The sequence below is a fragment of the Aptenodytes forsteri genome, unplaced genomic scaffold (genome assembly GCF_000699145.1).
Source record: "Aptenodytes forsteri isolate BGI_AS27 unplaced genomic scaffold, ASM69914v1 Scaffold182, whole genome shotgun sequence".
Classification (NCBI taxonomy): Eukaryota; Metazoa; Chordata; class Aves; order Sphenisciformes; family Spheniscidae; genus Aptenodytes; species Aptenodytes forsteri.
The window spans coordinates 1,039,033-1,053,211 of NW_008795932.1; the positions used below are offsets into that span (position 1 = coordinate 1,039,033).

The following is a 14,179-nucleotide window of genomic DNA, read 5'->3' on the forward strand; positions in this document are numbered from 1 at the left end:
GAAGAACTAATTCCAGAAAATGAGGTCAACCTTCTCTAATAACCATAGCTACTGTTTGTGCTCCAGTGAGACATGCATGTGTGGAGTTTACCTCTCCTCTATTTATGGATTTGGCCTCTTGACCTGGAATTCAATGCCTCTCAGTTGATCCTGTCGTGTTGTGACGGGCCATATCCTGCGTGTTTATTGCATTGGCACCAGAGTTTTCTTTATCTAAAGGGTGAGGGAAAAGAGCAGTCCAGGGCTGACACTAAAATCCAGCATCCATCCTCCCTGTCCTTCTAAACAATTAAATTTGATGCAACTGCTCACTTTATTTTTTTCTGCCTTTTTTCCTAGAAGGGACCTCTAAAGCTACTGTAAACCCTCCTGGAGAGAACATCTGTGCAAGCCCCACAAAAGATGGCTTTTTTGGTACCCAATTTAGAGCAGGAAGTATCCCATCATGATGTGGGACTTTGGGGGATTTGGGAGATTTGAGTCCTTACAGCATTGGTCAGCAAAGACATCTTGAAAGCTGATCTAGCCATGTCCTTTGAACCCCTCTCAACAATTGGATAGTTTGTTATGCTTTGCCCAATCTCAATCTCTTCTCATGCAGCCAAAGGTGAAGGGATACTTAAATCCCCACTCTGAGAGGGACCTGATACCCACAATGGCTCTACTACCAGTAGGGAAGGGCTGTGTGAGGATGGAGGAACATGTTGGGGGGCTCCTCGGTGGAACCTCAGACTCTCTATTTCCACCCTCGATTCATCTACGCTCAGTCACTTCAGCCCAGTCCTTGGACAGACCTTATTAACCCCTGTCCCAAAGGACTGCAGCCAGAGCGTCACCAAAGTGTGCAGGGTCACCCTTTGTCTTCCTGTGCCAGGTTTCTTCTCGGGGTCTGGACAGCTGGGTTGGTTCAAAGCATGTCACAGACTTTGTGGCATTTGGTCCAGCACCTTCCTGCAACTGCCAGGCATGCTTCTGTCTAATCCCAGTTCATATCAGGAAGATGAAAAAAGAGGTATTTTCCTCATGTCACACAGTGGTGGCTCGGTGGCATTGTGGTGGCCTTGAGCTGGTGAGTTCTCAGCAAGGAGATTTTGTTCCCACAGAAACACAGGAAAATTGACCCGGGGAGAGGACAAGAGCGGGGCAGCAACATCAGTTTCAGTTTACTAGAGATGTTCAGGCATTAGCACCGTGAGGAAAGCTGGAGCCCTCTTTAGTGTTTCCAGCACTTTATAAATTTCAGAGAGATTTAGGGCAAGGAGCCAGATGTTTGGGGAGAAATTCTGAACGCTAAAGACAAGTGGAATTTTTTTTTTTTTGGTAGTGTGTATTTTTTCCCATTAGTTGCAAGGCTATATTTAGAAGAGAGGGGGAGAGAGAGAGAGCACGAGAGAGAGATTAGGCATTTCTTCATATTCTGTAGTCACTCCAGTTGTTCTGCTTGAAGGAACAGATGTCTCTTTCCTGGGGTGATAGCATTCAGGTCCACGAGGAAATTTTCTTACCAGCAGCTCCTCTAACATAGAAGGAAGATCAGGCCAGAGGTAAGTCAGTCCATTATGGAGGAATACACTGCAGGGACAGTTGCAGTGAATGCTTTGGGATATTGGTCAGAGAGAAAGGGGGGGCATGGGATCGGAGAGGTGACAGCGGGGGGCTAGGAGGGAATTGCTGGAGACCAGACCCCAAGTCTGGAGTGGAAAGTGTGGCTATTGCAGCAGGGAGCCCTGGCAGAGATGGCAGTGGAGAGGGTCCTGTGCCAAACACATGGAAGAGCAGCTCAGGAAGCCCCTGGCTCTCACCATGTGGCGGTTGTGGAAGTTCATCAGGAGGTGCCTGACCTGGAGACCCAGGCTGCACCGGTGACTGCGAGGGGCTGTGAGGGGCTTCCTCTGCTTCTCTGCTTTTGGGTTTTGGGGCAGTGCCGTGATATTTGCTTGTTTCCCGAGGAGATGGGGGGTGATGAAAAGTGTGTGAAGGTACTGGCTTTCCCCCATTGAAAAGTACTATGCCAGCTCTTGTGAGGAGTGGGGTGATGCCTTTTTTGTATCTGTGTATTCCCAGGCATAATTAAAGTTTGGGGAAATGCGTTCAGGGAGGTTTTGGAAGCCAGGAGAGGAGATGGTGCACTGCCTGGCACAGGGTCAGTTGCAACTGGGGATGTTTTACCTCTGTTTGGCCATGCAGCAGGGTGCGAGCTCAGCTCTAGGAAAGATGCTGTTTTCTTTCCCTGAATCTGCTTGCTGGGTCAGTCTAGGGAGAAACAAATCCTTTCCAAGGTCCTTAACCAGGTCCCTTCAGAAATGCTCCCTGCTTTCATAGCAACACACTCACCAACAGCTCAAAGTTTTCCCAGGTTAACCCGGTTAATCCAAAATTTGCAAAACCCTGAAGGCACTGTGGGGTCTGTCTGTACAGCATAGTGTCCTATGTGCCTAGCAAAGGAAACCACAGATACCAGTCTCCCAAAGGGTTGAGGTCTGGGTATCAATCCTGGGATGCCTCAAAAAAAAGTCTGCTCCCTGACCAGGTCTCCCATCTCTCTGCATTCCCGGGGCCAAGCCCAGGCATAGCTCTGTGCCTCAGTTTCTCCCTGCAGCCAAGAGAGCAGCACAACTCCGCTGGGCTGCAGAGCTGCATCCATGGCGGGCTGGTCTGCTGCTCATGGCACACCTGACCCCTCTCCCCGCTGCATCGCCCCTTTGTCCCTACCTACATTTGTTTCACCGCCATTCCCTGTGCTCCCTGGGGTGTGAGCATTGCCTCATCCCTGGGCCATGCAGGACCCCAGGTATTCCTCAACAACACTCTGCTGCTGCTCTTCCCGCACTGTCCTTCTCAGGCTTCTTGCCAAGGGACAGAGCAAGCAGGCAGCTGAAGGCAGAATGAGGGAAAAGTGCTCAAAGATTGCTAAATCTGCAATTAAAAATTTCCTTTTCAAAAGCAAGCAGCAATGCACAGGCCAGAAGTTGCTCAGTTTAATCTCCTGCAATGCTTTTGCACTTGCCTGTGAAGTTCCTGTATGTGCCTATATGGTAATTTTCACTGCAGGGTTCTCCTTGTACACAGCCACAACAGCTTTTATGCCAAACTGACATTTCTAGCACTTTGTCCCAGGCACCCTTGAAATGCTAGATGGATTACTGTAATCCCAATAAAATCAAACACATTTCTCTTGTACTGTTACAACCTCCCAAGAAGACAGGCACAAATCCATCTCTCCTGGCTGGACCTATAAAACTCCAAATCCACGTTTCTTTCCAAATTTAGCTTTTTAAAAAAAATTGAAACCCTCTTGGAAAAAAATTTCCCCCAAAATATGTGGTTTCCCCTCACATTATACTGGTCCACAAAGGACAGAGAGGGATATGTGCAGGAAGTCATGCTCTGATTTCTCTTACAGTATCAGAGCTAGAAATACACAGCATCTACTGCAGAGATGTCACTCCATGCTCCCTCGTGACAGATGGCACTTGATGCTAGCCCTGACAGGCTATGAGATATTGGTCTTTTAAATGCTAACAGCATGATTTACAGAGCATTCACCAAGACACTTAATATTTCTGTCACTCCAAGGCCAAGATCTGGTAATGCAGAAAGAGGGTCATGAAAAATGCAACGGTATCAATAAGGCATTGTAGACGTCTAAATGTTTCAGGAGGGACTTTTCTATATAGTGTGGTATAAACAAGCAAGTGGAGGTATAAAGCCTTTATTAGCACTTCTAAGGTGACCAGTACTAAAAAGCCTCATCAGAGATGTGCTGAAGGACCTCTGGGTGCCCACCACTGCTGGGTGCACTTTTGTGGGTCTGGAGAGGCAATGTATGTACAATCCCAGTTCTTTGCTTGTACCTGTACATCTGGGCTCCTTTGTTCAAAGACTGAGGCATTACTGCTGCAAATGGGCATAGAGGAGGTATATAAGCTCATAAGAAATCTGCCAGCACATGAATTTCCTGCTCTGTGTATCTTTGGGAGCTTCCGTATTTTCAATGCATGCTCAGGACAGGGCTGGGGGATGACCATGCAGATCTTTCCAACTTTTAAATAGATTGTATCTGGGGGGTCCAGGACTGGTGATCTGTCACCTGGTTTCAAGCAGCAAGTTCAAGCCTGGATGCAAAGAGTGGGCATCTGAGCCAAGCCGAGTGGCCTCCCTCCCATCTGGGTCACTTTGCTCCGTGAAGAAGAGGAATGTAGTTCGGAGAGCTGTGCTCTCCCTCTTCTAACTGGCAGTGATCCCTCATGGCCTAGGATGACCTGTTGGACTAAATCATTGCTTGGGCACCCACAGGCTATTGCTTGTTCCAAACCAAACCAGGCAGCTGGGTCCCTCACTCACGTAAGATCTGATTCTGGCCATAGGCTTGCTGGGGAGCGTGGGTTCCACCCGTGTGCACACACAGCATTGAACACAGCAGGGTTGTTGGAGCTCAGATGAGAACTCACAGCAATACCCATTGCCCATCCACAGCAGGGCCTTGGAGATGAATGACCACATAGGCTAACTGGGCACATCAGGCAGGAGGCAAATGGCTCAACAACCCATCAGCAACACAAGCCCAACGACCAACATTGCATTAGCCTCCACGCATCCTTAGGCCGTGATTGCTTAAATGGCTTGAAGGAGACAGGCCCTGGCCATGCCTGGGACTGGACATCCAAAAAGTCAGTAAGGGGGTGTTAATCCCTCTCGCTGTCATGCAAAGTGAGTTCACACCTTTCCCCTTCCAGGCAAAGGCTGTAATTCAGCACATGACCATTCAAACTGTTGGACAAGGTAGGAGCTGCTGGCCACCACACTCTTCACTGCACATGGGCAAACATGCCGTGTCTGACCAGTGCATATACCAGGCAATCAGCTATCATCTATCCCCAGGCTGGTTCTCCATGAAGAGGATATGATTTGGTGTAAATCTGAAATTATTTCACTTCAGGCAAAGAATGAGAGGCAGACAATGCTCTCCCTTTGCAACGAAGTCATCCAGCCCTGTTTGCAGTGTTTCAATGCCAAAGCAACTGTAAATTTGCAGGGAGTAAATTAAAGGATGTGTGGTGGGGAGTGCTAGCAAACTCCTTGCAGGTTCAGCTTAGAAAAAACAAGGATTGTGCTGAGTGACTATTTATGTGTTTGTCAGCTCTGATTTCCTCTGTCCTCCTAATGTTTTTCAATCCGTTGGCTAAATTCAACCAAAATTTGGCAGAAAGGAAAGATCACCTCAATTTTCAGGAAATTAGGTAGCAAAGAGAGGAGAAAGTCAAACAAGTGTCGGAGCCAAGGGAAGAGCTGGATTGTGAGTGCTCATTAAGGCAGCCAAGTGTCCACATGGGAAAAAGTTATAATAAGCATCTCAACCAGGGCAAAGCATTTATCCAGCCCTGCAAGCCACTGCAAGACATGAAACCGTAAGAAAGCAGGTGTCATTTAATCTGACACTCACAGAATTACGTGTTTTGTGTCTCCAAAGCACCTTCTATTTCCACAGTGTCGGAGGGGAAGGAATAATCCAACTCTGGACTGGGTTTGACCGTTTCCAACTGCAATTCCCCAGCAGTCAAGTGTTACACACACTCTGTCCAGCCACCCTCAGACCTGGAGGCTTCTAGGAGACATCAATGCCTAGGAATCAAGTGAGAGCAGAGATCCGATGCCCGCAAATATGGGATCTTCCCCGCCCCGAGAATAGTCCCATTTCTGCTTCAGGGTGGGATCTTTCTCCTCCGGACATTAGCTCCCTTCTCACAGCCTGAGGGCTAGATGGGCACCAGCTTTTCCCTTTCAGCAGCTGGATTCATTCCCTTTCTCTCCCTTTCTCCCTCAGTTCCCACTGTCAGCAAACCCAACCTCCCCAGGCTGAGCATGAGGCACACAGAACAAGCTCTACCACATATAGGGCAAGGTCCTCGACATGCACAAAAACACCATATTTGGCCAGTTTCAGCCAGAGTTGAGTGAGAGCTTGCCAGAAGGAGAATCATACAATTTAAACTGAAAGAGAGTGAGTTTAACCCTTCATTTATAAATATGATGATAAATCACCCAGGGAACTTTAAACACGGAAAGGCTGCAAAACTAAACACATGCTGCTGCCATCCCAGGCAGAAGAGTAACACTAGCAGGCAGGACAGGGTAACAGAGACAGGGGGGATGATAGAGGAGCCAGGTTGCCATGTCAGATGTTCTGATTCAGGACAGGGAGATGAGAAAAGCCGAAGCTTTTTATACTAAATAGCACTCACTCTCACTTGTTAATGCCCTTTTCACCTTTCTGATCCCAGTGCATGGCTCTCTTATTCTCTGTCTCTGGGTTTGCATGCAGAGATCCTATCTGGACACACCAATAAATAACCCTTTTGGAGAGTGGTTAGGACAAAGCTCAGTTGCCTGACATGCCTTTTCTTTTGTATCCTATTACTTGAATTGCTGAGCCAGATCCAAAATTCCCCCGGGTCAAGGAAGCAATCCCCATTGACTTCAGCAAGTGGAGGGTGAGGCTGACACTGAGCTAAAAGTTGGGTGGAAAGAAACACAGGATGGTCAAGGATATCCTCCTGGGGCAGATGTACAAATGAGCTGCCCATGCTAAATGAACAAGTGTGATGCCAAGCAGCGAGCGAGTGAGGGAAGACGCTGCAGGACCTGGTTTCAGCACAGCGACCATCTGTTTCCTATTTGGCCCAAGAACGATGGAATCGGTTGTGTCACGCAACAATGAGAAAGTATTTCAGAGCAAGTCCCCCTCTCGCAGTGCTGAGCAAGGACCTTTATCAGAACAAGGGAAACCAGGTCAACCTCCAGTCTCCGTCCCTCCCCTTATCCCATTTCTACCCAGATGCCTGCTGTACTTTTATGGAAATGCTACCCACAGTCTCACAGCCAGACAGACAAAATCCAGCCTGAGAGGTATAATATAACAGCATAGGCCAACTGGCGCAGTCAGAGCACTCAGAAGGATGCATGTTTACCCATCTTGGGCTCTGCAGACTGCCAGCTCCAAGAAACAGGGATTGCATCGAAATCTGGGGGGCTGAGAGCGGAATTAGGCATGAAGAAGGCTGAGCTCCCAACTCTTTGAAGATTTTAGGAAAGGGGTTAGCACAGGGGCTATTTATTCTGTAAGCAAAGGTGATTGTGGTTCTTGTAGCTCTGCATGAGTTCATGCCATAGCTGCAAGCAATAAATAGCGCGAAACATAGCAAAATAAAGGTTTGCAGAGGCTGCAAAGCTTCTCATGTATTAGCCACAGCCCCCACTGACTGCTATATGCCACCACTCCGTGGTGATGGGTAGCTGAACTGACTCACTTTAACACCTGCATGAGTATTTCTGATGGCAGAGAGAGAGACCTGATTGGCGTAATTTTTTGACTGGGGGGCAGGGGGGAGCAGAATTGGAAATCTTTGGAAATGTTTGCTTTTCCTCAGCTGTGAGGTCACGTTGCCATTCTGTGCCTTGTTCAGCCTGCTGCAAAATGGGGCAACGTACCTTTGTCAAGTGCTTGGAGACCCGCAATGGAAAAATACTTAGTAGCTGCTAACCAGGGGTTTGGTCCAGCTCCATCTCATTAAAAGCACTCAGAGGAATGCTATTGCTTTGCCAGTCCAGCCACCTTCTGATTGTGAGCCATGAGATGAGGGCAGTCCCACAAAGAAAGGAAAAGGCCGTTCACCCAAACATCCATCAGTAACAATTTGATTAGAGGAAGACTTTTCCCACTGCAGCCCAAGAAGCAGCTTTTCCACAGCCTGTCAGTGAGGAAATCTTCAGAATTACTTAAATTTGTTTCATGTAGATGCTTGGATTTTGAGTTCAGACAGGGCAGCGATGGAGTGGGAAGAGACAGAAACTCTAGTTCAGCTCCTCCACTGCATGTTCAATTTGGCAAAAAAAAATGTTACTTGTTTTTTAGCTGTTTACTATATCTGGAGTTTATTTCACTGCCCATGGGGCTCAGGGGAATAGGTGACTATGTAAGCCATCACACTGTATATGCTGATGATTTTAATTTCTGTGTATGGACAGTACTCACAGGGGGTCCTTTTCTATTAGTCTGTAAAGTGCCCTACATACCTCAATAGCATTGTGAGGATGAGGAGCATTTGAATGCATTTTGAGTTAAAGTTTCACTGAGGCAGGAAAGGAAAAATGTTAAGATTAATATCAGGTGATTAAGGATCAGAGACTGATAAAGGATCTGAGACTGAAGAAAAATGTCCCAGAGAAGACAAGCTACTAACAAGATGTAAAATCAGAGCAAATGGCCAGTGCCTTAGAATTACAGTAAGACAAATGCATACACAACTCAATACACTCTAGTGCATGCTAAGGGGTGGGATGGGGGATTTTGTCTTCTCCCTTGCTCAACTATCTGTATGAACACAGATATACAAGCTCATGCTGCACTCCAGGGGCAACAAAGTCTTTATTTCTTGGTTTGCACTGGTGCAGTGGCTTCCGCAGTGCTCCTCTTGACAGCATCTGCAAAGAGAAATCTGGGAGCAGATCCAGGCATCTGCTCATTTCAGTTTGGTTTTGTAATTTTTTGAGTGAAACAAACAAACAGAGAAGATCAGATGGTGAGAATATTAGAAAATCATTAGAAAATGGGCCAGCGTTCTGCATCCTCCCCATGCATCTTTCTCAGGTGCCAGACTTCACAACTCCGCTACCTTCAACCAGTCTTGGGTCCAGTTTTTCCTATTATTCACTGACAAGATGTAGAGAGACAAGACCTTCCTCCAGGAGTCTGCAGGCTCAACCAGCCCCAGACAAAATAATGTGAATGTGTGCTACTTTGGCTGCCGCCAGAGTTCGGTGCAGGATGAGGTAATCTGGTCATTCCTGAAACACAGGATGTTCCAACGTCTGGTTGCTGCTGGAGATGGCCTAAGTGCGAAAGTGGACAGAAGTTAGGATTGCTCCTCTTTGTCCAGCAGTTCTTTGGGACATTACAGGTGGTCTGACCCCAGGCTCTGGATTTCAGTCCTGCAGCATAATCTGGCACTGGGTTTGACCTCAGGAGGGCTTTATGGTTGAGACCCAGCCATTCCAATGGACAATCCAACTACTTGGGCTTGAGTGGCTACCTAAACAGAACAAATTGCCATTTCATTATAAATATCCTTCCAAGTTCAAGGATATTAAAAAACATTTTTCTTTCACACCACTTCCATAGATGAGAGGCAAGAAGAAACTAGAGCAATCACCAGACTCTAGGCCAACAGACCTAAGCTCCACCATGATGCAAAGCCACTTCTCCAAGAATTTCCAGAGGGAACTTCACACCAAGTCTTCTAAATTCTCAGTCCTAATCTCTGCTTTTGCCCAACGAATGTTCTGCTTTGTGCTCACCTGGCTTGAAGGAAAAATACAGAGTAACCACAACTAGACTGTAGCATCCCATGAGGACCCTTGATCTTGAATGTTGACCATTTACCAAACATACTTCATTCCCAGCCCTCTCCAAAGTGAGAAGAGGCAGGAAAGCACTCACACTTTGGTCACTCAGTCCTCCACAGAAGCCTGCCTCGCCATATCCTATGACCTTATTCACCAGTACAGGCTAGGAACTGCTCTACTGAAAAGGGCATGGGTGTTATGATGGATCTTAGGCTGAAAAAGAACCAGCAAGCAGTGTGCACTCATTGCAGACAGGGCAAAGTACATACTATGCCACATTAGGAGGTTCGTGGTCAGAAGATGGAGGGGAGTTATTACCTCCATCAATTCATCACTGGTGAGGTGTCCATTTTGGGAGCACTCTGTTCAGAGGAATGTTGAAAGACAGGAGAGGGTCCAGCAGAGGCTTTACCAGGATGGGAGGAATGCACCAGTACAGCCTGAGGCCAAACAGCTGGAAAGCGGCTTTGCAGAGGACTTGGGGATCCTGGTAGATGCCAAGTTGCACATGAGCCAGCGATGCACCTTTGTGAAAAAGAAGGCCAACAGCCTCCTGGGTTGCCTTAGGAGTATCATTGCCAGCAGGTCAAGGGAGGTGATCCTTCCCCTCTGCTCAGCACTGGTGAGACACATCAGGAGTGCTGTGTCCAGCAAATGCACAGAGAATTGGGAATCTCTTCTCCTAAATCTCCGTTCCCCAGCTCTTTAATTCAGAGAGCTGGAAGCCTTCTGCTTTTGTCAGGAGGTGTGGAGGAGTTCAAAAGCTTGAGAGTTACGGCTAGCAGGGATTTGTAGTTCATTAGCCCAATAAGCAAGCTTTTAGTGGCTGGGCAGGAAAAGGCTTTGGCACTTGTCAGGCAGGCTCAGAGTTGCTGTGATGCTCTCTGGACCCAGCTAGGACTGTCCCTGCAAAACATTTGCTTTTGGCCAGCAGAAACTCTCCTGAGGATCCACTTTTCACTCGAAGCCTTCTGACCTAGGTAGCTTTCTCCTCTGCTTTCTACATGGCCACCAACAGCTTGGAGCATCTCACAGGCAATGTGACACCTTCAGTCCATCCTCCCAATCCCCATAAGCAGCAAAAAGGATTAGTGCAGGTAGAAAGCCAGCTGCCAGAGGATGGGGCATGCATGGGGGAGCTGGATATCCAGACCCCCTTAGCAATTCAAGTCTTCCTCATTGAGACGCAGCCCAGGCACACTGTGGTTCCTGTGAGCACTGGAAGATGTGTTTGCAGCTCCTTGTCTCCTAGCCCTTACACACTTGGCTCCTTGGTAGCAGAGATTTCAAACCCTCATAACTCAAGTCTTTCAGCATCATTCTCTGCTGATTCAAGCTGATTTTTTTAACCTCAAAGTCCTGCTAAGCTGCTTTGAGATATTCCAGACATTTTTCAACCATTTATTTTTATTGAAACCAGCCAAGTCTCTGTATATATTGGGCTTTTTTTTTATCTTTTTAATATACAAATCAGTTTAAAATAGTGTGTAAGTCAGGAATGATTTGCAAATTAAACTGTCAAACCCTGGCAGGAGTAGCGACTGACGCCCTTCGTTTGAAATCTCCTGGCTGCTGTTGCTGTGAGTGCAGATCTCTAGAAGATGCCACACAACCTGCTTGTGCTTTCCTGGAAAATTCAGCCATCCTTTGACTTTAGGAAAATCTTACAGTTCCTGAAAATGCTGCTGCATGTAATTCTCTAATGGGATCACCTGGCCAAGGGAAGGGATGTGACATTTTGGGAGTCAGATGCTGGGGCTATGGTTGTGCCAATACATTGGGCAAATGTCTTCTGGCTGCCAGCACTATCCTGCTCCCATGGCAGGGCAGGAACAGCCTCCAGTCAGGAAGAAGCAGCTCCAATGGAGGAAGGACTCAAAAGAATAAGCGCCATGTTCAGGAAACAAGACTTGGTAGGAGCCGCATATTGGCCTGACCATCCCTGTCACAGCAGAAAATGGCCTGTGACCTCCATGAGCATCAATGCACCCTGCTTGGACTCAGCAACCCCGTCTATTTCTCTGGGCCATTTGCCACATGGCTGGCTCAAACATGACCATGTGTAGGTCCCCCGACTTTCCCTTCTCCTTTGCTCCCTTGGCATAGTTCACTTCTCTGTTCTTGCTCAGGCCTTAAAATCACTTTTGCACAGGGCAGAGGAAGAGAAATTTGAAGTGGGGATTGTGTGTCTTCTCCAAAACATGCACCTAGAACCACTGGAAGATAGTAATCATAAACCCAGGTATTGTCCTAGCGATTATTAGTAATCCCATATTGACAGATGAGGCACTCAGAGAGTACAGCAATATTTATAACTACTGAAGATGTACAAATATGTTGGTTAAAATGTTCTTAGGTGACAATATTTTGAGCCCTGAGGAATGCTGACATACCCATCAATATAACTCTGTTTCTTTTCTTCCAGATCACTGGGAAGTCAGTGACCATGCCAACCTCCTCCACCCAACTGCCAGCCCTTGACCCTATCAACTCCACCCAGCAACCCAACTCCAGCATCTACTTGTTCTCCAAGTTCATCCATCCCGACAAAGAATTGTACACAGAATTTTACAGCCTGTGGATTGCCCTGATGGTAGTCAATGCCATCATTTTCCTGGTGGGTGTTGTGCTGAACAGCTTGGCACTGTATGTCTTCTGCTTCCGTACCAAGACAAAAACCACTTCTGTTATTTACACCATCAACTTGATTGTTACTGATCTCTTGGTGGGCTTTTCCTTGCCTGTCCGGATCATCATGTTCTATAGTGCAGGGGACTGCCTGAATTGTTCCTTGGTTCATATCTTTGGCTACTTTGTTAACATGTACTGCAGCATCCTTTTCTTGACGTGCATCTGCGTTGACCGCTATCTGGCAATTGTACAGGTGGAGGCCTCACGTAAATGGAGGAACCCCACCTGTGCCAAGGGGATCTGCGTCTTCATTTGGATCTTTGCCACTGTGGTGACTTTCTCCATCCTGACTATGGCAATACAGTTTGCTGCATGCTGCCTCTCCAAGATTCTGCTCCTGATGGTCTGCGAGTACTTCTTCCCCCTCATCATAATCATCTTCTTCACCACAAGGATTATGTGTGCTCTGTCCAAGCCCAGCCTCATGCACCAGAGTCGGGAGAGGAGAATGAGGGCTGTGCAACTCCTTACCACCGTCCTCATCATCTTCATGATCTGCTTCACTCCTTTTCACGTGCGACAGGTAGCAATCTCCATCAACCCAGACATGCCCCATGATGTCAGCCTCCTCGTCTACCATGTGACAGTGACTCTGAGTAGCCTCAACAGCTGCATGGACCCCATTGTCTACTGCTTTGTCACCAATAACTTTCAGTCAACTATGAAAAACATCTTCAGGAAAACTGAGCCAGCGCAAACCAGTGTGGACATCCTGGGTATGAACAAGAACACCAAGGGCTCCAATGCAATCATCGCCTTCTCAAACACAATAGGAAGCCCTGTGAGCTTGCCATCACCAAACAGCGTCCAGATATAACCCACATCTGATGGGACACACTGCAGTAAGCCAGTGTAATGCTGGAATATTGCTAGGATGCATGGTACTATTGTCTTTGACCTCTTTGGTTTTTAGGCTGAGGTTCAGAATGACAGCGGTGGAATTCATTCCTCAAGAACATTGTGGTCTGTTTGGAAAATGGAACTTGCAGTGCTCTTAGTACCAATACAAAAGAGAGTCTATTAATTACTGTTCCCAACAGGAAAGTTTTCTTTGTATTTTAATACAGACATTTTGCTAGCAACAAATTCTTACTGTGGTTTTCTTTTCGTGTTTGACATCATAATGCAACACTCCTAGGATGACTTAGAAAGCAGGAAATCTCTATTTTCTATGAAAGCTTTTGGGCCTTGGGCATGTGCTTAGGAGTAAAGGATAAGCAGGATGTTTCCAGAGCTACCCACTACAAAGATTTTAGATGCCAATGGAGTGGGAAAGAAAGTATTCCAACCCACCTGTGACTCGTAACTACTCATTTGTTTCTGAAAAAGTCTGAACCTTCTCAGGGAAGAGAAGATGAAGTCAAGTGGTAAAGTCTCCTCTCACTATTTCAGCTGTAATAAAAAATACATGTGGGTGTATATGTTTTCATACACATTGCCTGGGCTTGGGGAGAGGTTAAGGATATGTTCCACCTTCATTTGGATCACTAAATCCCCTAAACTGCAAATGAGCATAGAAAAAACCTGTGAAAATGAACATGCTTTCCAGCAAACTATGCTGTTCTGCTCTCTCTCCCTGAAGAACAGCCAAGATGAAAAGCAGAACCAGACTATGATGCTATACTACTCTTGTTTGATTTTTCTTCCTGGCATGTTGTGAAATCAGGGCTTGCTGTCCTAATTCCCACTATCAGTCCATCCACTCAGTCACTTAAATGCTGATGCTTCCAAGGACAGAAAAAGAATCCATCTCAGGCATCCAGGTTGAAATTCACCCCAGTATAAAGTCACTAGGATGATTTAAGAGCCATGTTTAAAAGGTATATGAGGCTAAGGATGCTGGAAAATTCTGTCCACAACAGTGGGAAAATGTCTTAGATTACACTGTACCAATTAAGCAATGCGAATACAAAAAATTACCCTAGGAAAACAGCAAAACCTGCAGCATGAACAGCAATAACTGTTGTTACTGCTCCATGTGTCCTCACTCATATGCCTATTGCCCCTCCAGCTGGAAGGCTACTATGAATTCATCAAACCTAGTGAACGGCTTTTCCTGGCACTCACTGGTGTTATTATTCAGAAT

The 14,179-nt window shown here is 46.7% G+C and overlaps 1 protein-coding gene across 1 annotated transcript; it reads left to right on the plus strand.

The window, feature by feature from the left end:
- Nucleotides 1-1,478: 1,478 nt before the first annotated feature.
- On the plus strand, nt 1,479-12,910 carry GPR20 (G protein-coupled receptor 20). Its single transcript, XM_009285086.2, has 2 exons — nt 1,479-1,544; nt 11,828-12,910. Exon 2 carries the CDS (start codon nt 11,849-11,851, stop codon nt 12,908-12,910), a length of 1,062 nt encoding a protein of 353 aa, XP_009283361.1. The 5' UTR covers nt 1,479-1,544; nt 11,828-11,848.
- The last annotated feature ends 1,269 nt before the right edge of the window (nt 12,911-14,179 follow it).